General features: G+C 36.4%; 1 protein-coding gene and 1 long non-coding RNA gene across 2 annotated transcripts in view; both read right to left on the reverse strand.

Moving 5' to 3' along the window:
- LOC127850060 (NADPH oxidoreductase A-like) overlaps positions 1 to 21,711 on the reverse strand; it is a 66,809-nt gene extending 45,098 nt beyond the window's left edge. The window contains exons 1-3 of the mRNA XM_052382811.1: positions 21,523 to 21,711; positions 10,254 to 10,395; positions 7,598 to 7,728 (exon numbers count right to left, since the gene is read on the reverse strand). Of these exons, the coding sequence (XP_052238771.1) occupies positions 7,598 to 7,728; positions 10,254 to 10,395; positions 21,523 to 21,643 (394 nt within the window). The 5' untranslated portion in view covers positions 21,644 to 21,711. The remainder of the gene's footprint in view (positions 1 to 7,597; positions 7,729 to 10,253; positions 10,396 to 21,522) is intronic.
- Positions 16,758 to 21,431, reverse strand: LOC127850215 (uncharacterized). Its single transcript, XR_008035137.1, has 2 exons — positions 21,190 to 21,431; positions 16,758 to 17,769 (listed from the first exon to the last, which is right to left on the reverse strand). It is a non-coding gene; the product is annotated as an uncharacterized LOC127850215 (long non-coding RNA).
- Positions 21,712 to 26,884: the final 5,173 nt, after the last annotated feature.

A 26,884-nucleotide genomic window follows, 5' to 3' on the forward strand; every position in this document is an offset into this window, starting at 1 on the left:
AGTTTTTGACCCCAGATGACCCAAATTCGATCCCAACCCAGATTCATTAAGATCTGATGAAAACTATGCCCTCTATTGTCTACACAAGGTTTTTCTAAAATTTTACCTAGTGACCTAGTTTCTGACTCAAGATGACCCAAATACAATCCCAATCTAGATTTCATCAAGATAAACATTCTGATCAAATTTCATAAAGTTTGGAAGAAAACTGTGACCACTATTGTCTACAAAAGGTTTTTCTATGATTTGACCTAGTGACCTAGTTTTGACCCCAGATGACCCAAATACAATCCCAATCCAGATTTCATCAAGATAAACAATCTGACAAAATTTAATAAAGATTGGATGAAAACTGTGACCTCTATTGTCTACACAATGTTTTTCTATTAATTGACATAGCGACCTAGTTTTTGACTTAAGATGACCCAAATACAATACCAACCCAGATTTGATCAAGATAAACATTCTGACCAAATTTAATAAAGATCTGATGAAAACTGTGACCTCTATTGTCTACACAAGGTTTTCTATTATTTGACCTAGTGACCTAGTTCTTGACCCCCAGATGACCCAAATACAATCCAAACCCAGATTTCAGCAAGATAAACATTCTGACTAAATTTCATAAAGATTGGATGAAAACTGTGACCACTATTGTCTACACAAGGTTTTTCTATTATTTGACCAAGTGACCTAGTTTTTTACCCCAATGACCCAAATACAATCCCAACCCAGATTTCATCAAGATAAAACATTCGGACCAAATTTCATACAGATTGGATGAAAACTGTGACCTCTATTGTCTACACAAGATTTTTCTATTATTTGACCTAGTGACCTAATTTTTTACCCCAGATGACCCAAATACAATCCCAACCCAGATTTCATCAAGATAAACAGTCTGACCAAATTTCATAAAAATTGGAAGAAAACAGTGACCTATACTGTCTACACAAACAAATTGTTGACGGACTCACACACGGACGACGCACAACAGACGCCGGACATTACACATTCACATAAGCTCACCGTGTCACTTCAGGACAGGTGAGCTAAAAAGTTGTTTCAGATTCGCAAGTTTTCGTTTTAGTTATGATATTTGTGAGGAAATAGTAATACTGAATGTTTACCATACTCTAAAATATCCATAATATGCATCTTTTGACGATTTCAAAACCTGAAAATAATGAAGCGTTGCACACGAAACAATTTAATAATTTGGAAATTTCTGTTGTTGTCAATATATGTCGGGAAACTTCAAGGATTGCTTGTATAAGTAAACAAGGGCTGTTTGCAAAACATGTATGTTCCCCAAATGGGCTGTCAGTTGTAGTGGCAGCCATTGTATGAATACGTTTTTTGTCACTGTGACCTTGGCCTTTGACCTAGTGACCTAACAAATCAATAGGGATCATCTGCCAGTCATGATCAATGTACCTATGAAGTTTCATGATCCTAGGCCTAATTATTCTTGAGTTATCATCAGGAAACAATTTAACTGTTTTGAGTCACTGTGACCTTGATCTTTGACCTAGTGACCTGAAAATTAATAGGGGTCATCTGCCAGTCATGATCAATGTACCTATGAATTTTCACGATGCTAGGCTTAAATATTCTTGAGTTATCATCCTGAAACCATTTTACTGTTTCAAGTCACTGTGACCTTGACCTTTGACCTGAAAATCAATAGGGGTCATCTGCCAGTCATGATCAATGTTCCTATGAAGTTTCATGATCCTAGGCGTAAGCATTCTTGAGTTATCATCTGAAAACCATTTTACCGTTTCGAGTCACTGTGACCTTGACCTTTGACATAGTGACCTGAAAATCAATAGGGGTCATCTGCCAGTCATAATTAATGAACCTATGAAGTTTCGTGATCCTAGGCATAAGCATTGTTGAGTTATCATCCGGAAACCATTTTACTAGTTCGAGTCACTTTGACCTTGACATTTGACTTAGTGACCTGAAAATCAATAGTGGTCATCTGCCAGTCATGATCAATGTACCTATGAAGTTTCATGATCCTAGGGCTAAGCATTCTTGAGTAATCATCCGGAAACAATTTTACTATTTCAAGTCACTGTGACCCTGACCTTTGACCTAGTGACCCGAAAATCAATAGGGGTCATTTGACAGTCATGATCAATGTACCTATGAAGTTTCATTATCCTAGGCCTAGGCGTTCTTGAGTTATCATCCGGAAACAATCTGGTGGACGGACCGACGGACAGACATGTTCAAAGCAATATACCCCCTCTTCTTCGAAGGGGGGCATAAAAATACATTCGCTGATAGCATGAGCACAGATGGTCGAGTGGTCTAAGCGGGAGACTCTTTACTCCAGGACTCCAGGGGTCAGTGGTTTGAGCCCAGTTGAGGTTTACTTTTTTTCCTTTTTTAATTGTATTCTTGTTTTTTTACTGGATATTTTTAGGTCCAATCCTTAAATTTATCAATATAAAGCAGTTAATGATAAGCTTCAATACTTGCCAAAATCTGTGAAAAGGCACCTTTAAAGGCCCCATCAACCAAACTTCATTTGTGCTCAAATAGCATTGGTTCTAAAATATTATTCTTTTACCTGGATTCTATTTTCTTTGTATACATTTTATCAAGTTAATACTCGTGTACTTGGTGCAATCAGAATATATATTCTACAAATGTAGCATACAAGTGTAAAGTATATATATTTAATAAATCAATATTATTTAATTAATTTGAATGTGTTTTGTGTATTTGGGCTGTAAGATGTCCAAAAAGACAATTTGTGCCAATTTAATTTTCTTAAAGTATTCAGACAACAATTTTACACAAAAAAACAAAAAAAAGACTTAATTATACCTAGTATGTAAAACTTCTTTCTTCGAGCATATGCGCACATATAACTTAAATGCAATACTGAGAACAGTAATAAAATAGAAAAAGAGATAATATGAATACAGCTTAGGGTCTAGAACACTTTTCTTGTAAGTTAAACTTCAGTTCTCCATAATATTGTGATACTATGAAAAGACATTATGGAACTCAGAAACAATACAGTGTCTCTCGAATATTCCAAGTATCTTATTTTGAATGTACAAATTACATTCTGAATATTAGCATCTGCTGTGAAAACATTTTGTAAAACAAGAGCATTGTCACATGCAGCTTCCCCAACCAGGCTAATGATGTTATAGTATGAACAGATCTATATAACTTTCACATAAACTTGAAACTTGAGCATTTGATTGAACGCCTATTTCTACGTATAAACATATTCAATGGCGTTGTACAATAGAAATAAAAACAAAAATTAAACACAAATAAAAAACATACAATAATATGGAGTGACACAGTAACCGATCCTCAACAAGCGAGCGAGGCAATCCTCTTCACAAGTTAAAGAACGAACAACAGTGCCAAGTATCAAACAAGTCTATACAAAACATTTATCAAAGGTACATCACGTATAACCTTTAAAATAATGCAAAAAAGTCGTCGAAAAAGTATGTCTTAAGTTTTTTTTTAAAAGTGTCTATTGAAGTACATTGTCTTAAACTCAAAGGTATGTTGTTCCATAGTTTTGGACAAACTTCCACCATACTACCTCAAGAACTGTCTTATTAGCTATGGCAGGATCCATATTTATTCATTCAATTATTTCTGTAACCATAGAAACCACAATTTTGGTCTGAAAACTGTTCCCATATGCCGGTTCATCAACATTCTTTGTTTAATCAACACAACAGTTGAACTTAAATACTTTTTGAGTTTTTCCAGATGTTAGTTTTCATTTATTTCTAGAACCATAGCATCCACATTTTTTGCCTAACAAAAACTTCTATATTCCCATAAGGCCTTCTATCTACATACCAAGTTTCATCTATCTTGTTTGTAAGGTACTTTTTAGTAGTTCAAGGATCCATATTTGAGTTTTCACATATTTATTACTAAAACAACATACTTGTCTGGAAACAATGTGCATATGACTTTCATATGGATCTACATTCAGATAGCACAGAGTGACCCCCAGTAGACATTTAGTACCCTCTGATGAAACCAGAAAGGGACTAAAAAACTATAAGCATGAGCCATCCATCTAAACTGATCTGTACTTCTTAGTTCTTAGCTAGTATTTTATTCCGCCTATCGTGTTATAATTTTTTGCACATCTTTTTTTGCCCTATTATGTAATAAGCCAAACAAAAGGGCAAGCGGTGTTAAATATTTGCCAAGAGAAATACTTATTCCAACACAAAGGGATTTGCAAATAGTTTGCCATTATTGAACAGTATTGTTAGTGTGCACAACAATAATGCCCTTACATTCAAAGTGAAGATAACAATTCAAAGGCGAAGTTTTAATTTAAGAAATTACTGTGTCCAGCATGTCTCCAGCATGGATGAATTTTCAAATAACGTGGCATAAGTGATCGGAGTGTTGTGAGCACAAATCAGTTCCCAAGGTCCAAGGTCAAGATCACAACATTTATGGTTTATAGTCAAATTAAGCTATTTTTATTATGCATGGATTAACACAAATATTGCCCCAAGCAATCATTAGTTACAGTTAAAGGGATCTTTTAACGGTTTGGTAAATTGACAAAATTGAAAAAAGTTGTTTCAGATTTGCAAATTTTTGTTTTAGTTATGATATTTGTGAGGAAACAGTATAACTGAACATTAACCATAGTCCAATATAGCCATTATATGTATCTTTTGACGATATGAAGACCTAAAAATTATAAAGCGTTGAAACGCAAAAAGATTGAATAATTTGGAGAGTTCTGTTGTTGTCGTTTAAATTTACGAAACTACGAAGATTGCTTATATAATGTATAAAATACTTAAATTGTGTATACCCGGCGGAATAGCCGAGAGGGCTAATGCGTTTTTACTTCAGACTTACTCCAGAACTCCGGGGGTCACTGGTTTGAGCCCTGGTACCGCCTACTTTTTTTTCCTTTTTTTAATTTTTATTCTTGATTTTTTTACTGGAGCTTTTAAGATCCAATGTTTACATTTATCAATATAAAGCATTCAATGACAAACTTCAAAATATGTCAAAATCCGTGAAAAGACCCCTTTAATGGTCAAATTTAGGTATCTTCAAAACCTTAAAATAGGTACCATAATGATGAGATGTAGAGTCACTAACGAAAACTTGGTTACAAAGACCACAAGAGCACCGCATAACGGGTGCCACGCTCAGCTGCAAAAGCTTGTCAGATTTTTTTTTTTTAGAGGTCACAGTGACCTTACCTTTGACCTAGTGACCCAACTGGTCCATATAAACGGACTCCTAGAGCCTTTGATAATTTTTGCTATGGCGGCTCTGGCAGTCCATATGCACCCCTTCATTAACAAGGGTGCAGTTCAGCGCAGCGAATCCGTGCGCTTCACTTAACAGACGTTGTTCAAGACAAATTGAGGAAAATAATGAATAAACTTCATAAACATGTTAAAATAACCTGAATGGCAACCTACGGATGTTATCCTTTGCATGCACCCTATAAAAACACGACGATGTTTCAACACACTTTTCTCGCTGACAAGTTTATGTTTAAATTTGAAACAGTGTATTCTGTATCGAATACCACATCGTTATTGACTTTATAGGCTGGAGCACATAACCCGACGTGCAAAATATTGGTGTACTGTGACCTAACCAATATTGGGTCAATTTTCCAATATGGCGGATACAGCGTGCAAAACAAAACCTAAGTCAATAAAATCAATTATTTCTTGCTTTAATGGTACCATTTGGATTAGTTTGTGGTTAAGATAGGTAAACTTTAATAAGTTTTTGCAGTTTCAGTGTTCCTTAACCCTTGCATTGTTTATAACATTTTGCACCCATGGACAAGAGAGAGCGCATTGCAACTCTAAGCAGCCCATTGGGCTATAAAGCTTAGAGTTGAATTATTGCAACTAGTGACCCAACAAGAGATGTGTTCGTCAGAAACACAATGCCCCCTACTGCCACTTTGAGATAAAATTTCTATTTATCATTCGGCATGTATAGAAATCATCTCCCTTTAAAGCTTATTACTTCCCTTGGATTTTGTCCAATCCAACCGGGGGAAGGGGGGTCTGTAGACAGTCAAAAATGACCAAGTCAGACATCACTGACAACCAAGGCCTGTGGTTTATCAAAGAGATCATAGCCAGAGTTCATCATGTATCTATGGACATAAGTCCACAGGTATGTAATGAACAATGCTATTAACAACTAAGTACAGGAAAGAAATGATAATTATATCATTAAAAAAAATAATTGACAAATCAATCATTTGAGTTATAAACAATCAAAATAATAAATATGTACAGTAACTGTGAAAAGAACTTAAATTCTTGGTAAGGAAATAGATGAGATTTATAATTAGCGTATATAAATTTCTTCCCTTGAAAATAATTGTCTCTAACAAATCTCTATTTTTAGTAGCAAATACATAATTAAAAGCCACTACCGTGACTGTAGATTCACCACTCAAAATGTGCAGCTCCATGAGATACACATGCATACCAAATATATAATGTGGCTATGTTCAATATTGAATAATTATCTTCCTTTAAAGCTTATTACTTCCCTTAAATGTGTATTTTAAAAAACTATTTTTTACCGCAGACCTTGAAGGATGACCTTGATGTTGACCTTTTACCACAATGTGTTAGTCAGAAACACAATGCCGCCTACTGCGCCGCTTTGATTTATTTAACAAAAATATATACGTGGGCAGGTCAGATAACTATGTCCATTTAAAGCTTATTACTTCCCTTGACTTTGTTTTTTCGACCCTAGACCTTGAAGGATGATGTTCACCTTGAAATTTTACCACTCAAAATGTGCAGCTCCATGAGCTACACATGCATGCAAAATATCAAGTTGCTATCTTCAATATTTAAAAAGTTATGGCCAATGTTAAGGTTTTAGCACGACGACTACGGCGGACGGCAGACGGCGAACGACGAGCTGGCTATGACAATAGCTCGGGTTTTCTCCGAAAACAGCTAAGCTAAAAAATACCATTGAGCAAATTAAAAATTTGAATAACACAATAGCAAAGTCCCTAGGATCAAAGGTCATAGTCACAAGTTCAAAGGTGAAATATGAGATATCAATTGGGACATTGTCCAATATTTTTCACTTACCTTTTAAGCACTGTTGATCTAAGTTTATTTTGAAAATATAACAAAATAAAATAGCTTGAAACAAGAGCTGTCACCATAGGATGACTTATGCCCACTAAAAACGCTTGATAGAAGTTATGAGCTTTTTTGAAACCTAAACGCAGATTTCGAAAACCTAAACGCGGACCCTTAGTTCAAGGTCAAGGTCACAGGGGTTAAAATTTGTGTGCATATTGAAAGGCCTTGTCCATATACACATGCATGCCAAATATGAAATTGCTATCTGAAGCGACATAGAAGTTATGAGCATTTTTAGAAACCAAAGTGTGACAGACAGACGGACGGAAAGTCCGATCACTATATGCCCTCCTTCGGGGGCATAAAACATGATGAAAACAACATAAAAATTAACAAAATAAAATCAGTCAAGGCTAACAGTATGATTGGATATAATTATATTTTAATTAAAGGAAAATGCATATTACCATCACCACTTGTTGAGATGACAACAAATGTGACATGTTCACGTTGGAAATCAATCAAGGCATAGTCCCGAACATTGATCACCCTGGGTTGTAAAGGAATGTCTTCATTGTCAGAATTCAATCTCTTTAACCTAGAAAAACAAACAAGAACACAGTTGCAAAAAGGATTATTGTGATGTGGACTAAATTTACCCTAAAAGGCCCTAAACTGTCTGTGATTTTAGGGAAAATCAGCAACATGAAACATATGATCAATTATTTCAAAATCAGGTAAATATTTGTTAAGGAAACTGTATTACTGAGAAAATGTCAAGTCTCATAACTTCCTCAAATATCAATGGACCACAACAAAACTCAGCCTTGATCTAAACGTCATGCAGTTAGACTCACACCCCAAAAATCAAGTAAGTATCTGAAAGTTTTACCAAACAATGCACGAGAACTGTTATTTTCAAGATAAATGTTCAGTCCAAGGCCAGTAACTTTGCTAACAAGCAAATTTGTTGAATTGAAATCCCCCGCCATTATACTTCTGGACACAAAAGTTTTCTGGACGGATGGACAACGCCAACATGCAACATCCTCTTATCCATATATAACTCATACCAAGTTTCAATGAAATCCGTCGAAGCACTTCCAAGATATGGCTCTGGACACACAAAAAATAATTTTTTCAAGATACAAAGGGCCACAACTCCGTTATTATCTGATGGTGTACAATGCCATTTGGCGTGCATCATCCTCTTATCCATATATATACTCATACCAAGTTTCAATGAAATCAGCCAAAGCACTTCCAAGATATAGCTCTGGACACAAAAGTGCCAGCCGGCCGGAAAGACGGACGGACAACGCCAAAACAATATCCCTTCAACTAAGGCGGGGGATAATAATCAATAAATCAGAAAGAAACTTAGTCTTGATCTGTAATTCCTTTAGGTCGACTCACACACCAAATATCAAGTAAATATAAGCAAGCTTTTAGAAAAAAGTCTGCAAAACTTGTATTCTAAGTCCAAAGCCTGTAATTTGCCAAAAAAAATAAAATGGACCAGAACAAAACTTGAAGTTGATCTGTAGGTCATGCAGGAAGACTCACATATCTAAATTCATTAATTATCTGAAAGGATTTAAGAAACAAAATCCGGACACTGAATGCATGCTGGCTGCAACCCTCCCAGGAGCATACAAAAAACCTGAGGGCCTGAAAGGCCCGAAGTCGCTCACCTGAGATACACAGGAACTGACCTGTTTTGTGTAGCCCTAGATATCATAAGAACAAATGTTCTGACCAGGTTTCATGAAGATTGGACAATAGATGTGATTTAAAGTGTTATCAAGGTTTCAATATAGCCATATAACGAAAAATGCCCCCATCCCATGGCTACATTTTTTTCAACCGACTGAAACCATTCAAAAACTCATCCCATGTATCTTTGAGACTATTATTATACCAAGTTTCATAAAGATTGGACAATAAATGTGGCCTTTATGGAGTGTTAAAAAGGTTTTACAATATATAGCCATATAAGGACAAATGGCCCACTCTGTTGTGGCTGTTTTACAACCGACCGGAACCATTTTGGAACTTGTCACAGAAATTAGTATTTAGACAAATCTTCTGACCAAGTTTCATAAAGATTGGACAATAAATGTGACCTCTAGAGTGTTAACAAGGTTTTACAATCGCCATATAAGGAAAAAATGCGCTGCCCCTTGGTGGCCATTTTTCAACAGACCCGAACCATTTTCAAACTCATCCAAGATATCATAAGAATAAAGTATCTAACCAAGTTTCATGACGATCGGACAAATGTGGGCTCTTAAGTGTTTACAAGGTTTTACAATAGCCATATAAGGAAAAAATGCCCAGCCCTCTTGTGGAAGCATTTTCAAACTTTATTAAGATATCATTGAGACAAATCTGACCAAGTTTCATGAAGATCAGACAAGAATTGTTGCCTCTAGTGTGTTTACAAGGAAATGTCGACGCTTTGAGATGCACGCAAACACAAGGCTATCACAAAACTCACCATAAGCAAATTGTGCTCAGGTGAGATAACAAAAACACATAATTCTGCCAAAACCCACCGTGGACAAATTTCGTTTCCTTACAATCATCTATTTATACGTTCAACCATTACAGTGAAAGTTTGAGAAAGATCCACTCAAAAGTTAAAGATGGAAAAGGGGTATTAAAAGTTTAAACTCAAACACACGAATGTGAAAACATGTACATCCTTGATGAAATAATGAACAAAACATAAAATAAAATGCAAGTTAATCAGTGGTATTTTTACAAATTTTCTCATCTGAGTTCTGGGACTCGATAACTTGCAAATCTATGAGTCCCTGAATTGAAAGAATGAGTCCAAATATTAAACAATATTATTTTTTGAGAAATTTGAATGCATTTTTGGGACTCACATCATTCCAAATTTTGCATCCCTAGAGGTTTTTGTGAGTTTTGCAAGTCCAGGACGCAGGACTCCCAGGTAAAAAAATCACCGGTTAATGTTTACAAATTACAGGTTAATAGCATTCTTAGCAAATAATAAATTTCTTATTCAAATATAACATAAGAAAAATTTGTCAATTTGTCAACCTTTGAACAGGTAAGGATTCCATTAAAGCATTTACTAAATAAAATACCCACCTGTCATAGAGAAGTTTGGCGATTTCTTCACTGCAGCCATACTCTGTGCCATATAGGATGAGAACCTGCCTGCCTTCAGTCAGGTAGTCTTGCTGGTAGCGGTTTGTTCTTGATTTACTGATGTTCTTATCCAATCCGGTGTCTTAAATAAGATATATTAACGACAACTTGTGGTTACAATGGTACATTAAAATGTGCCTTTTATGCATTTTATCAAACATAATTTATATACCGGGTTTTTAAATTTAAAATAACACACAAACGTAAGATATTTCAGCATGTTTTAATGTTTGAATAATAATGATTCATTTACACTATGGAAATGTCACTACTTGTTTTGATTTTACCATAGAATGGAAGACATTATACAGAGCAATATGGTGGACTTCACATAATATATAATATGAACAATACATAAGTTAGAAAATAAGAAATGTAAGTGATAAAAGTCTAATGTAGATTTTTGTCCTGCAATTGAAAAATTAATTTTCATCATTAAGGTCCATGCAGTGTTAAGAAAAAAGATAAAATATTACTGTGTAGCATACTAGCTTCCAACATTAAATCATGTCAGAAAGATGCTTCAGTAAAATAGCACATCATGATATGGGGTTGGACTGTAGAAACTTGTATATTATATCAATTATGGATTGCAAGTCTATATTCAACTTTTGATAAAACTTTAACATGAACAGATGCCGTGGTCCCAAATTTTTTGTTCTATATGTTTTATGTTTGGAATCCCTCAGTGCATCAGACCCTCTAGATTCCAGATTTACAGTAACAGCATATTGTGTTGTCTCACTGTACAAATTGTTCTACAGTGATTCGAACAGGGTGAACTCTGTTATGAATTTCCAGTCTCTTAAGCAAGTGACAATTCACAAAGTCTTGTATTTGTCAGAGTCTACATGTATAAACTGTGAAAAATTAGACCTTTTAATATGCATAAACTCAAATGCAATAAATGAATAATATGCATAAACTGAAAAAAGGTATTTACCATAATTTCGACATACTACTATTATTAGTATGTGTGCAAACCATTTAATGATAAGTAACAAATATGTATGTAAATGAGTTGTATTTTTTGTTTGGCATAGCTGTATACCCCAGCTTTTCACCTTAGCCTGACCTTTGTAAGTGACCTATCAATTTGAATATAAAATTTCCCGCCGGTGGGCCTAAAACTTTTCGCAGTAGAAAACTTGCAATCTCTTAACAGATTTCACATAAACATCAATGTGTTATACCATTGACTTTCTAGTTTTGGGAAGTATAGGGTATGAAAAGGGATTCCACAGTTCGTTAAGCAACGATGTTAACTGCGAATTCAGCATGAAACAATTTTATCTCTAATGATAAGGTTTGAGAGACAGAGCAGTTTCACACTCAATTCTCGACATCAATACAGAGTGTGTGCCCCTTTATATTTAGAAGAATGGCAGCGCCAGAGTGTGTACTTGAAGGCTGTGTTCTCATATATGGTAATTACTACGATATTGCATTCTGTGCACTCATAAATTTTAGATCATATAAGTATTGTTGTTCAGTCACCTGAAATACGCTTTGACGAAAATATTTGAAATTGCTTGCAAAATTGACCGTTAAACACGTATATGTTTGAAGCTTGAAACAAGCCATTGTTCTAGCAGTGGAATTGTTACCTCACTTTAATGGATTGCATTCCAACCCGCAAGGTATCAAGGTGAGTTTGCGGTCAGTTACAGAAAACTTCGCGACTCAAATCTTCACAATTTCAAGAAGTTTGCGACGCAAATTTTCACAATTTTAGAAAGTTTGCTACTCATTTTTTCACAATTTCGAACAGTTTGCGATGTATTTTTTCACAAAATGGGAAGGCCAAGGCCACTTGAAAACAAGGGACAAAATTGTCACAAAACCAGGTTTTCATTGTGAAAAAAAATCTGATAAAGGGAGACAACTCTAACTGAACTTTTGAAATGAACAAACAAAATTAACCCCCTTTGTAAGTTTGTTTTTAAATAAATCTATTTTTAGTCGTGGCGACCTTGACATTGGAGATATTGACGTGATTCTTTTGTGCGACACACCGTACCATGATGGTGAACAAATGTGCCAAATGATTTTAAAATCTCATAATGAATGACATAGTTATAGCCCAGACAAGCTCATTTATGGCTATTTTTTACCTTTGAACTCAAAGTGTGACCTTGACCTTGGAGATATTGACGTAATTTTTTCGCGTGACACACCGTCTAATGATGGTTAACAAATGTGCCAAATGATTTTAAAATCTCACAATGAACGACAAAGTTATGGCCCAGACAAGCTTGTTCCGCCCGCCCGCCAGCCAGCCAGCCAGCCAGCCAGCCCGCCCGCATTCGCCAATCTAATAACCAGTTTTTTCCTTCGGAAAACCTGGTTAAAAACATGAAAAAAGTGCCGAGTTCATTAGCGGGTTTAAATCCTTATAACTTTCATTTTATCCCATCATCAGACGTGAATTGTCGAAAGTGCTGAAATATAGCTGTTACGCGCGGCGGAGAATGGTCATATTACTCGGAATCAACTATAAAGTAATTTTTTTAATTAAAATCGAATCAGATTTAACAAAACAAACTATTTGATACCAAGATGTAATATATTTTCAACAAATAATGCAACTCAAAAAGCAAAAAAAAAAATTATTTACAAATATTAAGTGCGCGTACTCGTGATGTCATTATTAACAGTCATTCGACACATTGCATGTTCTTCACGCTTAAGCTGCAGTTGTTTAGTGTATTTTTTTCACTATTTCTTAAAAATTGTGGATGTTGAGGTATGATTAACAGAAAAACAGGTAAGTTACTGATCTTTTTGTAATGTATTAGGCTCGGCACGATTAAAATAATGAAACAATGTTTGCTTAAAATAACTTTGGGATTTTCCGTGTAGTTCGATTTTGCTATTCTATTTTTATAGAAATAATTTACGACTAAGAAAATTGATGGGATAAATCGAATACTAGGTCGTTGCCAAATAAAGCAAAGTTTATTTTGCTTGGCACGAAAATTTGAACCACTCGGCAAGGATCGTGGTTTAGATTTTCTAAGCCTTGCAAAATAAACTTTGCTTTATTCGGCACCGACCTGGTATTCTCTATATACAACAGTGATGTAAATGAACAAACACACGCACATACAAATACATTATTATACTGGATCTGATTCTGGCTGTGTATGTCGAATACACCAATTCTGGCTTTTACTCGACGGTGTTGGAGTGCGCGATTGTTACACTATTGCTGTTTGAATACACTGTCTTTGAAAATGTCAATTGTTGAAGAGTTCACAATGTTGTTATTTAGTTTATTCCAATCTATCACAGTTTTAACAAAGAACGAATTTTTGAAGTCAAGAGGACAGTTTTTGCTGGGATAGTTTCAAAGCACTTGGAGTTATTGTTCACAAGGTTACACACTATGCTATGATGGATATAGTCTTCGTATTGTTTAGCCCTTATGGTGCGTTTAAGGCCTTAGTGGCTTAAGGTAGCGTTCAATGGGAATGGCTGGTACATGCCCTTCCGCCACCTTGTACAATAGCGTCAACCTTTGGGCGCGCCGTCTGTCTTGGAGTGGAGGGAGTTCTAACTTGTGGAGTATTTCTGTGACGCAGCCAGGCTGTCTGGAGCGGTAGTCCCTGGTGATGAACCTTGCGGCTGATCGCTGGACACCCTCTAGGCGGTCAATGTCTGTTTGGTAGAATGGGTCCCATACAACACTGGCATTTTCTAGTTTGGATCGGACTTGTGCTAGGAAGGCATTTTTGCGGCATTCTAAAGGGCAGTGACTGAGGTTTCGTCTTAGGAATCCAAGGGTGGAGTTAGCTCGCTTTGTTATGTTGGTGATATAGGTTTTCCATTCCATGTCTTCAGATAAGGTGATTCCAAGGTAGGGATTTTCGTGTACTCTTTTGAGGATTTCTTTGTTAATATTGTAGAAGTAGCTGGTTTTGCTCTGGAGACTTCTGAGACACTACAGAGTGCCAGAAAAGATCACCAACATCATCAGGAAGTCTTATGAGGGAATGACCTGCAGATTTGTTCACGGCAGACAGCTCATGGATGCCTTTGAAGTAAGAACTTGTGTGAGGCAAGGCTGTTTACTCTCACCTTTCCTGTTCCTGCTGGCCATAGACTGGGTAATGAAGACATCAACGGAGCAGAAGCGGAATGGAATTCAGTGGACACTCTGGGAACAGTTGGAAGACCTTGACTTTGCAGATGATTTGGCTCTTCTCTCCCACACCCAACAACCGATGCAGGAAAAGACAAACATGGTAGCTGACAACTCAGCTAGACTGGGCCTCACAATCAACAAGGAGAGAAGAGCAAGGTGTTCAGGACAAACGCATCAAACAACACACCCATCACAGTCCAAGGCGAGGCGCTTGAGGAGGTTGACAGCTTCACCTATCTCGGCAGCATTCTGGACAACCAGGGAGGAACGGATGCAGATGTCATAACCCACTTCGGTAAAGCACGAGCAGCCTTCCATCAGCTGAAGAACATCTGGGGATCCAGCGTAATTGGCATCACCACCAAGATTAGGCTCTTCAATACCATCGTGAAGCTGCTACTCCTCTACTGAGCAGAGACCTGGAGAACCACTGTCAACACCATAAAGAAAATACAGGTCTTCATCAACACCTGCCTCAGGAAGATCCTCAAGATCCGCTGGCCAGACAAGATCTCCAACAAAATTATGGAGAAGAACAAATCAGCAGCAAGTTGAAGAAGACATCCTTCAGAGACGTTGGAGGTGGATAGGCCACACCCTTTGCAAGCCTGCATCCAATACGACAAGGCAATCCCTCACATGGAACCCCCAAGGGAAAAGGAAGAGAGGGCGGCCTAGAAACACCTGGCGCCATGACCTGGATGCAGATGCTAAGCATATGGGCCAAACATGGGGGCAGCTTGAGAGACTTGCCCAGAACCGAGACGCCTGGAGGAAGCTGGTTGGCGGCCTATGTCCCAGATGGGACCACAGGCGAAGATGAGATGATAAGCTGGTTTTGTGTTTTGAGCTTAGAAGGTAACATTTCTTGCCGTTAAATTCCATCCCCCACTTGTTGGCCCATTTGTGAAGGTTATCTAGGCCATTTTGCAAAATTTCATGATCTTTAAATGTGTTTATAGGTCTGTAGAGGAGACAGTCGTCTGCGAAAAGTCGAATCTGAGACTTCACCCTCTCCGGCAGGTCGTTGATATGGCACAAAAATAGCAACGGTCCTAGCACTGTCCCTTGAGGAACTCCAGAACCCACGGGGACTTGGTGTGATTTCTCCCTGTCAACGACCACACACATTTCTCGGCAGCCCAGGAAGTTCAAGATCCAGGACAGGAGGTTACCTCGGGTTCCGTAGTTTTCAAGTTTCAGTAGCAGGCGTTGGTGTGGGACTGTGTCGAAGGCCTTACTGAAGTCCAGGATGATGGTATCAACTTGTTTATTTTGGTCATAGAAGTTAAGTAGATCGTGGGTTGTTACAACTAGTTGAGTTTCACAGGAGTATCCAGAGCGAAAGCAGTGATTCAAGGAGGTGAAAACTTTGTGTTTGTAAAGATGGTTTAGAATGTGGTGGAAGAGGATATGTTTGAGAAGTTTGGAGGTGATACTGTGCCTTAACCTTCAGTAAATCAGAAGTCTAGGAACAAGAGGATGTGTTGTCAGAAACACAATGCCCCATATTGTGCCGCTTTGAAGCCATATATTTGACCTTTGACCTTGAAGGATGACCTTGACCTTTCACCACACAAAATGTGAATCTCCATGAGATACACATGCATGCCAAATATCAAGTTGCTATATTCAATATTGCAATTTATTGCAAAGCTTTAACCTTGACTTTAACCAAGGTTACAGTTTTGGGACAGAATGACAGGAAAACAGAATGACAGACGGACAGGCAAAAAACAATATACCCCCGATCATTTGATTCGGGTGCATAAAAAACAAACAGCAAGGTCCAGGGAAGTTCGGAACAGTCGGTCGGGTAGTTCCGGATCACTAACGTAAATAATGGTGTAAATATTTTTAAAATAAAGCAATTGCTTTCAAAAAACTTGGATTGTTGAGGCAAAATATTTCATCTTTCAGGCCATATTAATTTATTAATACTTATCAATACATTTCTGATGCCAATTTGAACTTATTCGCTTGCATAAAGTCGGCTAGTTCTGAATTGAGTGCGGTAATTTCGGATCACTCGGACTATTTGGAAGATGTAGGTCAGGGATCATCTCAAAACTTATTTTGACTGTCAACAATTATTTTGACTGTCAAAACAAATGATGCATGTATTAAATAAAACATCAGATAGGTTCGTTTGTTTCAGTTTAATAACTGTCTGACAATTTAAAAACATTATGGGGTGTATGACTGTACACAGGAGAATAAAGCTGTTGGAAAGTATTTATGTTTTGATTTGAAATGGATTCCTCTGTATTATTGGTTTTATAAAACAAGCACAAATACTCAATACAAGCAATTTATTGATAAACTCAAGATACCTTCTTGGGAAATAACATAATATAATAACATTTAACAACAATAGAATCACAATAATGTACAAACTGTATGAAAATATGACATATATGCTTATGACTAGAACATTTTATGTATGACTAGAAAATATGTTTATAACTAAGGTCCTAAAAAATACAGAACTTTATATAAATGTATTTATAACAAGAGATGTGTTTGTCAGGAACACAATGCCCCCTATTGCGCCGCTTTGTTTTTTGTTCATTTGGCAGGTACAGATAATTATCGCCCTTTAAAGCTTATTACTTCCTTGGATTAGCTTCTTTGACCTTGAACGATGACCTTGACCTTTCACCACTCAAAATGTGCAGCTCCATGAGATACACATACATGCCAAATATCAAGTTTCTGTCTTAAATATTGCAAAAGTTATCAAAAAACTTTAACTAAGGTTAAAGTTTTGGGACAGAATGACAGACTGGCCAAACACAATATGCCCCGATCATTCGATCCGGGGGCATAAAAATGACAACTGAACATAAACAAGTACCTCTGGAATGCATTTGCTAATAATAGGATCACAATAATGTAAAAATATATAAAAGCATCCATAAAAAGTATAACATAAACCAGTGCCTCTAGAATAAATTTGCTAAAGAAATGGAAAACAATACTAGATATCAAGTTACTTTTTTGGTAAATAACATAGTATGATAACATGTAACAATAATATGATCACAATAATGTAAAATAATGTAATAAAAGTATAAAAAGAAACAACAACATAAACCAGTACCTCTGGGATAATAATGGTAAAGAAATGGAAGACAATACTAGATATCAAGTTAAATGTTTGGTAAATAACATATTATGGCAACATTTAACAATAATAGGATCACAATAATGTAAAAATATATAAAAGTATCCGCTTCAGCCTCTTTGCCAATGACTGTGCAGAGCACCCGTGCTTTTTAGGACCCATCCGTCCAACTTGACAATTATCTGAAATGCAAAATCACAGCATAAATGCACATTAAAAATTGGATAAATATTTAAAATATTACCAATCTCCTTCCAGCACTAGTAACATATTACCATCATTTATTAATCCATAAATTTTTTCTAGAGTACAGATTTTAGCACTCCGCTGGTTTTTTATTACTCCGCTATTATACATTTAAATGTTATAACTTATTTTAAAAATACTAAACACATAAACATACAAACAAACCAAGATGCATTCAACAAATGCTTACTGCATGTGTTAGCCTTGACCTTGTGACTTAGACCTAATGCCTCATAACTGGTTTGCATAATAGATCTCAATCAGATGCAAGAACATGTAAAGTTTGGAGAACCAGGTCCATAAAGTTTCATTTTATGAGCAAGGTTAAAGTTTTAGGGCAGAAAGACAGACAAAATAAACAAAATTCAATCGTATTCTCTGTATTTCTCGACATTGAAGTCACAAAATAGTATTATAATTAAATAATTCAAATGAAACATTGTATCAACTTTATGAGAAACTAGGCACTCTTCATTTCATATATATATATATATATATATATATATATATATATATATATATATATATATATATATATATATATATATATATATATATATATATATATATATCATACGAGTACCGTAAGTCGACCATGACCTAATTTCGACCACTTTGTTTACATTAAGAACGCGGCCATTTGGATGACGTCACACGCAAGCGCTCCGAGTATTTTGATGAAGTGACATAACTACGCTTATAAACAAAAACAAATAAAAACAAAATGAGGAAAAAACAGGTAAAATTGCATTTCAAAATAAAAATTTAACTAAAATTACACAAATTTATCTATATCCCATACCTTTTATTGGTCCTCTTTATTAAATTCCCACAAAAATTGAAATGTGTAGCAGACGATCTTAACATAACACTTTCATTGACAGCGCTTCATATCGGAAATAGTAGTAAATCGTAGTAAATTTAAGGCAAAGCTTTTTTTATTAAATTGGTTTTCAGACCTCTTTATAATGGTGATCTTTTTTTACTTTTTTTCTTTTAAGGCTTATCCAAAACGACTTAAACAGACAAAGAAACACAGATTGTACTCCCCAACAGCTTTATCAAATGCTTACAAGCTAGTAAAAAAAGATGGTGTCTCTATAAGAAAAGCGGCTGCCTTGTTCAACGTCCCAAAAACCACTCTAAGAGATAGAACTGCTGGAAGGGTCGATGTTAACATTATGTCTGCAGGAGCTTTGCCTTTGTTTAGCTATGAAGAAGAAAAAAAATTGGTTGAACATTTCAAAAAAATGGCTGAATATGGCTATGGGTATACCAGGAAAGAGTGTATAGACATTGCATCTGACTACGCTGTTCAGTTGGGTAAAAGAACGAAGGATAACCCCCTGTCTCTAAAGTGGATTTATGGGTTTTTAAAGCGCTGGCCAGAACTCAAAGTTCTCAAACCAAGAGCCCTTGATCATGCTCGAGCTAAAATGGCCTCAAGGGAGACCATCTCGAATTTTTATCACAACCTCAAAGAAACATTAACAAAATATGAAATGACTGATAAGCCCCACCTGATCTACAACATTGATGAAAAAGGCGTAACAGTTAATCACAAACCACCATTCATCGTAGCCGGTGCTGATTACTGTCCTTCATCTGTCACTTCTGGAAAAGGGCAGACAATCACAATAATTGGATGCGGTAATGCAGCAGGTCAAGCTATACCCCCATTTTACATTTTCCCAGGCCAACGAATGAAACCTGACTTGTTGAATGGTGCAGCTCCAGGCTCTAATGGTACAGTAAGCGAGACCGGATGGTCCAATGGTTGCGTTTTTCGCTCCTACTTAGAGCAGCATTTCCTGAAGTTCACCCCAGGATCTAGTGACCAGAAGAAACTACTGATACTTGATGGCCACAAATCACATGTGTCAGTTGGTTTGACAGAATGGGCTCTGGAACACAACATTATCATATTTGTCCTTCCCCCTCATTGCAGCCATATCCTTCAACCTTTAGATATCGGCTGCTTTGGACCGTTCCAGAAGATGTATGACAGCCTCTGCCATCGACTTATGCGCCAAACATCAGCTGTCATTACACGCTACAATGTGTGTGAGGTCGCATCAAAGGCATACATGAAGTCAATGTCTGCTGAAAACCTTACTTCATCATTTCGCCGTGCAGGCATATACCCGTTTAATGAAGACGCTGTCCCCAGCCAATGTCTTATCCCAGCTGAAGTTTTTCAGCACACCGAGACAGAAACTTCAGACAGCCAGAAAACTGTTGAAGGTGGGATACAAGTTGATGGTGTAGACATGTTTGCACAGAAAGAAAGAACATTAAAGAAAACAAAAAGTGGAAATTTGGCTAAAGCTAGAAATACAATGAGCAAAATAGTGGCCGGTAAAGAAATATCAGGCGAGGTCTTGAAACAAATGACGGAACATACAGATAAACAAAACAAGAATAAACCAAACAAAACTAAGAAAGCTACCAGTAATGAGGCCCACAATTCATCTCCCCAGCCTGGTCCCTCTAAAGTGAACACCATTTCTGACAGTAGTGACACTGAAAATGAAGAGGACTTGTGTTGCCAGTGCAAACAATTTTCCCCTGAAGCTGTCAGGCACAGTGCTTCAATAATTTTTGTAAAATGGGCACAGTGTGACAATAGAGCCTGCAATCACTGGGTACACCTGTCATTTTGTACAGAAATTAAAGTAATCAGAAGAGGTGCAACATTTATGTGCCCATGCTGTGCTAAAGAAGAGTGACAATTGTTCTTAAGAAAAGTGAAAGAAACTTGTTCAATTGTATTTATAAAATATTGAAAACATATTTAATATATATTTACTGTTTTAGTTCGTGTTAAAATTGTTCAGAGAAGCGAAGTTTTAAGTTTAGTTGGCCTAATCCATTACCACTAGAGTGCTGTCCCTTTCCCGGATGTGACGAATCGACTTAAGGTAAACAACGCGCGGAGTTAATGTTCTTGTAGTGTGTATGAAACTATCGGCTTTGCGTAGTAAAACATGCTGTAAATAATCATTTTTTACATTGATTTAACGGGTATTAAATAAATCTCTGAAGGTAAATAGTATATTGCTGCATTTTGTTGCGTAAATTCAGAAATTCTTTTACTTGTTTCCTTAACCGGTCGACTTACGGTAATTGGAGGATATATATATATTATAAACTTTTGTGGTAGCTAGAGCTTTAAAATATTACTAACACAGTATTTAAACAATAATAAACTGTTTTGAGATTTTCCCCAATCAGCTGATCCGCAACTGACATGTACACGAGGTGCAATGTCCATGCTTTTATTTCCATAAATCATAAACATATACTTAAATCACTCGCAGGAATTTAAAAATGATAATAAATAAACAAATTCATACCAAATGTACAAGCATTTACCAAGGAAATGTGCTTCTAAATCGTCTTTTAATTGTTGACGCGTGTTATTGATAGACAGTGCGACGGTAAAATGACACGACTGTGATAGTTACCAAAGTGTGATTTTCAATGAAAACACCGTTGAAATAAGAAGCAAAACTGTGTTATCGCTTGAAATTGATCACATTTTCCAAAAATCACAGTTATATTGATATGGCAATATCTTTTAGACTAATATTTTAATTAAATCATAGAGTTGATTCGGAATTACCCGAGATCCGGAACTACCCGATCGACTGTATAACCGATGTTTACTGTACTGTAGTCACTAATACCTTCAACAATGAACGCGTCTATGGAGTTATCATGGAAATCCGACCCAGATGATGTCGTTATTACACGATAAACATAAAAGACCACAACTGCAACCATGGCAAATCCAAAGTACAGGAACATTTTAACTAAAACTTTAGCTAAAACTTGTCACAAACACGAGCTTTGCACCATCAGCTGGGTATGTAGAAATACCGAAATCCCCGTAATTACCGAAATTCCCCGAAACCCCTGAATTCCCCCGAAATCCCCCGAAATCCGCAATAATATTTATTATATATCAAATACTGCGGATATTAAGATAGAATATTGCAAAATACAATGAATTCACTGATGAAAAATTGTTTTTATCCATGTTTGGTAGTGAAAAACTAAAATATATACATAATTATTGGGATTCCAAGTATGAATCCATAGTGCATGTTTTCACAAGCACGATCAGGTACCGAAATCCCCGCTGTAAAGATTTTCAAGTGTCATAAATCATCTGGGTGGCTTTTTGATATGAGAAAGAAGAGGTACAGACAAAAACTTAACAACAATACCCCACTTCTTTTGAAAAATATTGACTTGTAGCGGGGATTTCGGTAATTCTACATTCGCCCACAGAGTACCGAAATCCCCCATATTTACATCTAAAAGTGTCAAAAATATCATTTGTATTCTTGGTTTTTGGCTTTGCTTGAATGTTTACGTGCAAAAAATAATATTAATGTTAATTATTAAGCACACTTGACAGCATAAGTTGCCTCTTAGGGGGGATTTCGGTAATTCTACATTCGCCCGCCGAGTACCGAAATCCCTCATATTTGCGCCTTATAGGGTCAATATGTCATTGGTATGATTGTCTTTGGCATCGCATAACTGTTAATGTGCAAATAATGATATTAATATTAATTTTTAAGTTCTCTTGACACCATACGCTGCCTCTTAGCGGGGATCTCGGTAATTCTACACAAGAGCATAGACGCGCACCGGTACCGAAATCCCCACTGTACCAACCTGTACCAACAGACAAAAAACTATCAACAATATCCCATTTGGTGACTTTTGTTGAAAATATCACTTATGCCAGGGATTTCGGTAATTCTACATTCGCCCGCCGAGTACCGAAATCCCCCATATTTGCGCCTTAAAGGGTCAATATGTCATCGGTATGATTGTTTCTTGGCATCGCATAACTGTTAATGTGCAATAATGATATTAATATTAATTTTTAAGCACTCTCGACACCATACGCTGCCTCTTAGCGGGGATTTCGGTAATTCTACACAAGAGCATAGACGCGCGCCGGTACCGAAATCCCCACTGAACAAACCTGCAAGAGTAAAAAAATCATTAAAGTGCTTACTTATTGTAGAAATCAGTCAGACAGACAAAAAACTATCAACAATATCCCCCTTGGTGACTTCTGTTGAAAAATTTACACTTAGGCCAGGGATTTCGGTAATTCTACATTCGCCCGCCGAGTACTGAAATCCCCCATATTCACGCCTTAAAGGGTCAATATGTCATCGGTATGATTGTTTCTTGGCATTGCATAACTGTTAATGTACAAATAATGATATTAATATTATTTTTAAGCACTCTTTACACCATACGCTGCCTCTTGGCGGGAATTTCGGTAATTCTAAAATGTAGAATTACCTCGATTTCCTAGATCCCGTTTCTTACTCATACTTTAATGGATTCGATGCAGCAATTTACTTATTGTTCAAAAATTGGAAACATTCAATTTGTATTACTTTGTACATAAGCATGATAAATTATGATCGTTTATCGGAGTAACGGTGATTTCGATATCCGAGCGAGCGCATTTTTAACAGGTTGAATTACCGAAATCCCCGTTCTGACACGTTGTTGCTTGGATCGGGTATTGCACACGGTACACGTGTGTATTAGCACCCTAGTGTAGTCTCGGCGGTATGCTCGTTATCAACTGCATCAATACACCGGTAAGCAACAAGTGAACTGTGAGAATACAATTCCTCATGAAATAACAGAATTGGGTGTTAGTTTATTAATTCGCTTCAGGGTTAGCTTTCGTCTTTTTTACGAAAACGTCAATTGAAATCGCAAAATAGCGAGGCTGATATTACTTGAAACAAGAAATATCTTTAAAAAGGATATACGGCGTTGATTGTGGTTGAAAGACTTCAATGAATGAGATCAAAGATAGCGAATGTCTTTTTCTGTGCAGTTCTTAGCTGCAGCAAACGCAGTACGGGATGATACGCGGAGTTTTCGGCTTATTTTACATTATTACATATTGCTGGTCATAAACGTATAGATACAAAACAGAAAACCAAAAGAAGAATGGAAGTGAAATTAAAACATATTTGTCAACCGGCCATACGCGAAGTATCCGTACATATTTTAAATATTTATACGCGCGTTCTTCGAACAAACCTGTTTTAGTGGTTTGTCTGGCGTTGCTATTTGATTCGATTATTAACAGTTTCGAGAATCATTGCGCTCATGCTTAATTCAACATAATTCTTGTTAAATTAATTAAAAATAATATGTATCATGGTATTGTTGTAAAACACATTAAGAATCTATTATTGACATACCATATGATATCGCTGGATATCTTCATTTAACATCTGTCTGGTCTAACTAAAATTCCAGTTCACCTAGTTCACGCTATAGCGTCTTTATTATGTAACGATTATTTTCCTGGCCGCGAACTCCGATCAGCACATAGGGTAGAGACGCAGCGATGACCTGTATGTAAACTCTGACATTCACACACAGTGGCCGCAAATTGACCCGATATACCTCGCGAGTTGAAATGCAATGCATTAAAGTGAGTCTTCGCTTCCAATGCTCTCTATACTTTAACATGTTAACATGTTGACAGGAATATGGAAGTTAGTACTAAATATGAGAACATAGCCTTTAAGTGCAAACGTTCTCGCGCTGAAAATAAAAGGTGGACGCACAAACTGTATTGATGTCGAGATTGAGTGTAAAACTGTTCTATCTATTAAGCCTTTTCATTAGATATAAAATTGTTTCATGCTGAACACGCAGTAAAACAGTGTTACAAAGACGCGGACATGTTTCCAATGTTCTGGTCGTATTCTCAAATCAGCCAATGCAGTCAATGAAGTGTATTCATCTGTACTTGGCCGCGGGAAGTTTTATTTGAATTCTATTGGACGCTAACAAAGGTCAGACTAAGGTGAAAAGCTGGCGTATACAGCTAACGCCGAAAAAAGAACTATCATGTATATTTACTGTTTTAAGATGTGTCGCAAAATTTCCCAAACAGCCGAAGTCGGCTGTAATTTCGGTATAAACAAGCGAAGAAATTAACCTGTAGATAATGTTCTTGCCGGTTATGTTATTGGACATATTGTATGTCAAATAAGCCTTATTAGTATTACAATTAAGACGATGCTTATTTGCCAGAAAGCGTTTATTTCAAATTCAAAACAAGCAATAATCATACTTAATACCAAAATACAAAACAAACAAAAATGACAATACAGTGAAATATTTTAAGTCCAAATAAAAAGCCTCTGATGTGCCTAAAGAGTTTTGTATAACCAACTTCATTCAAGTGCACCGTATCGGTGTGGTAATCTGCTGGAACTCGAATCTTTTTTCAGTTCTATTACACACGCGTTTTTGTTGAGACAGTCATTGATTTTGTTTCGCTGTGCATTGAAACATTTCTTTGTCATTGCACGGTCCTTCGGAAAATAATCCCGCTCATAAATTTTGCAGAAATGCACGTGTGTGGTTCCGGCTTCGTGGAGCTGCGTCTGTAGCCTTAGTAGAGTCCTGTAGCAACTCGACGTCAGGACGTGCTGCCGTCATACCCCCCTTAGCGAAAAATCGCAATTCTCCAGGCATCTGAAATAAATGCAAATTCCATTCCAAATATGGCAGGTACATGTATGACATTATGAAATGAGCATATGAATTATACGATAATTTTCAGGGTTTCAGTAGGTTTATTTGTGGTTATTTTGATTAGAAGTAATACATGAAGTTTTAATGTCATGAAAACACCTTTAATTCACATATAAACGCGATAAATGTGATCCAATGTTACTAAATACTATAATTAAATTGCAAAGATGCATTCAGGTAATGCATGACTTCATTACCTTTAAATCATAATTACAATGACGTCCAAGTCGTTTAACATAACTGTCACCAAATGTAGCTATTCTTCGAGAGGAAGCCATTATGTACTATGCAAGGTAGTGAAAGCGATTTTGGTTGTATAACAAGTGCAAGTGCGACAGGTGTTTATAAACAAATAGCAGATAACTGAGCATATTTAATTTCAACATAACTGCAGACAATTTCACACGAGCCGCACTTTTTCAAACAATAATGAAAGGAATCGTTCTTGACACAACTTCTCATCATTTACAACTTTTGAACAAAAGGCCGGTACATAACTCATTAAGCCCAATTTTGTCAGAAAAAGACATATACAGTCATGGCGATAGTGGTCTTAGATGTGGTGACATATTTGCATACAGTAAACTTATTATAATCAAGAATATTTTAAACACCCATCATTTAAATAGTTGACTGACATTGCGCGAAAAATCTTTGCGTGAAATCTTTCGATTTCAAGTCAGTTACTTCGTACACGTGCTTACAGCCAATGCGATGTATTTCATTGCCGAATTCGGTTATTCTTCACACACTCTGTTTTGGTTTTGACGTTGTGATGCCACGTGTAGACCTATTGTATCTTCACAAAGAAACGTAGACGTTGGATATAGCTATCACCTAACGATACTACTTTAGCCATTGTAGAATAATAGTTTGCCAGTAAGAGCGAGCTGTGCTTAATTATATTAGTTGATACAATATTGATAAAGATGTCCGCACACTTCAAACGGACATTTATAATAATAATAGTGTAATAATATGAGTTTTAATTCACACCTCTCGCTTATGCAGTATTCACTCAACGTGTAATGGCACGCGCATTTTATATTATTTGACACTATTAGAAATAATGATGTTAGCACAATCAAGCTGACAGATTCGTAACAGAATTTAATTATGTGTAATGTATATCGAACCTCTCGCAACGTTCACTGGCGCGCGGACATAACCAAATTATTGCCACTAATGCTAGCTATAATAACTACAGTTTGTAAACCAGTTCCTGTTAATCAGCAGTTCCGAATAATCTGTATTTAATATTCCAGAATGCCCCATTTAAAAATAAAAGGATAAGTGTCTAAGGCATACATTAGGTAAATTTAGGTTTTATTTCTTAATATCCACATTCACACTTCGATTATTATAAGCGCCGTCTTTAATTAGGCCATCAAAAAGTACTTAATAAAATGTGCAACGGTGATGTTGATACATTCTCGTTGT

This window comes from Dreissena polymorpha, chromosome 1, assembly GCF_020536995.1.
Source record: "Dreissena polymorpha isolate Duluth1 chromosome 1, UMN_Dpol_1.0, whole genome shotgun sequence".
Taxonomy (NCBI): domain Eukaryota; kingdom Metazoa; phylum Mollusca; class Bivalvia; order Myida; family Dreissenidae; genus Dreissena; species Dreissena polymorpha.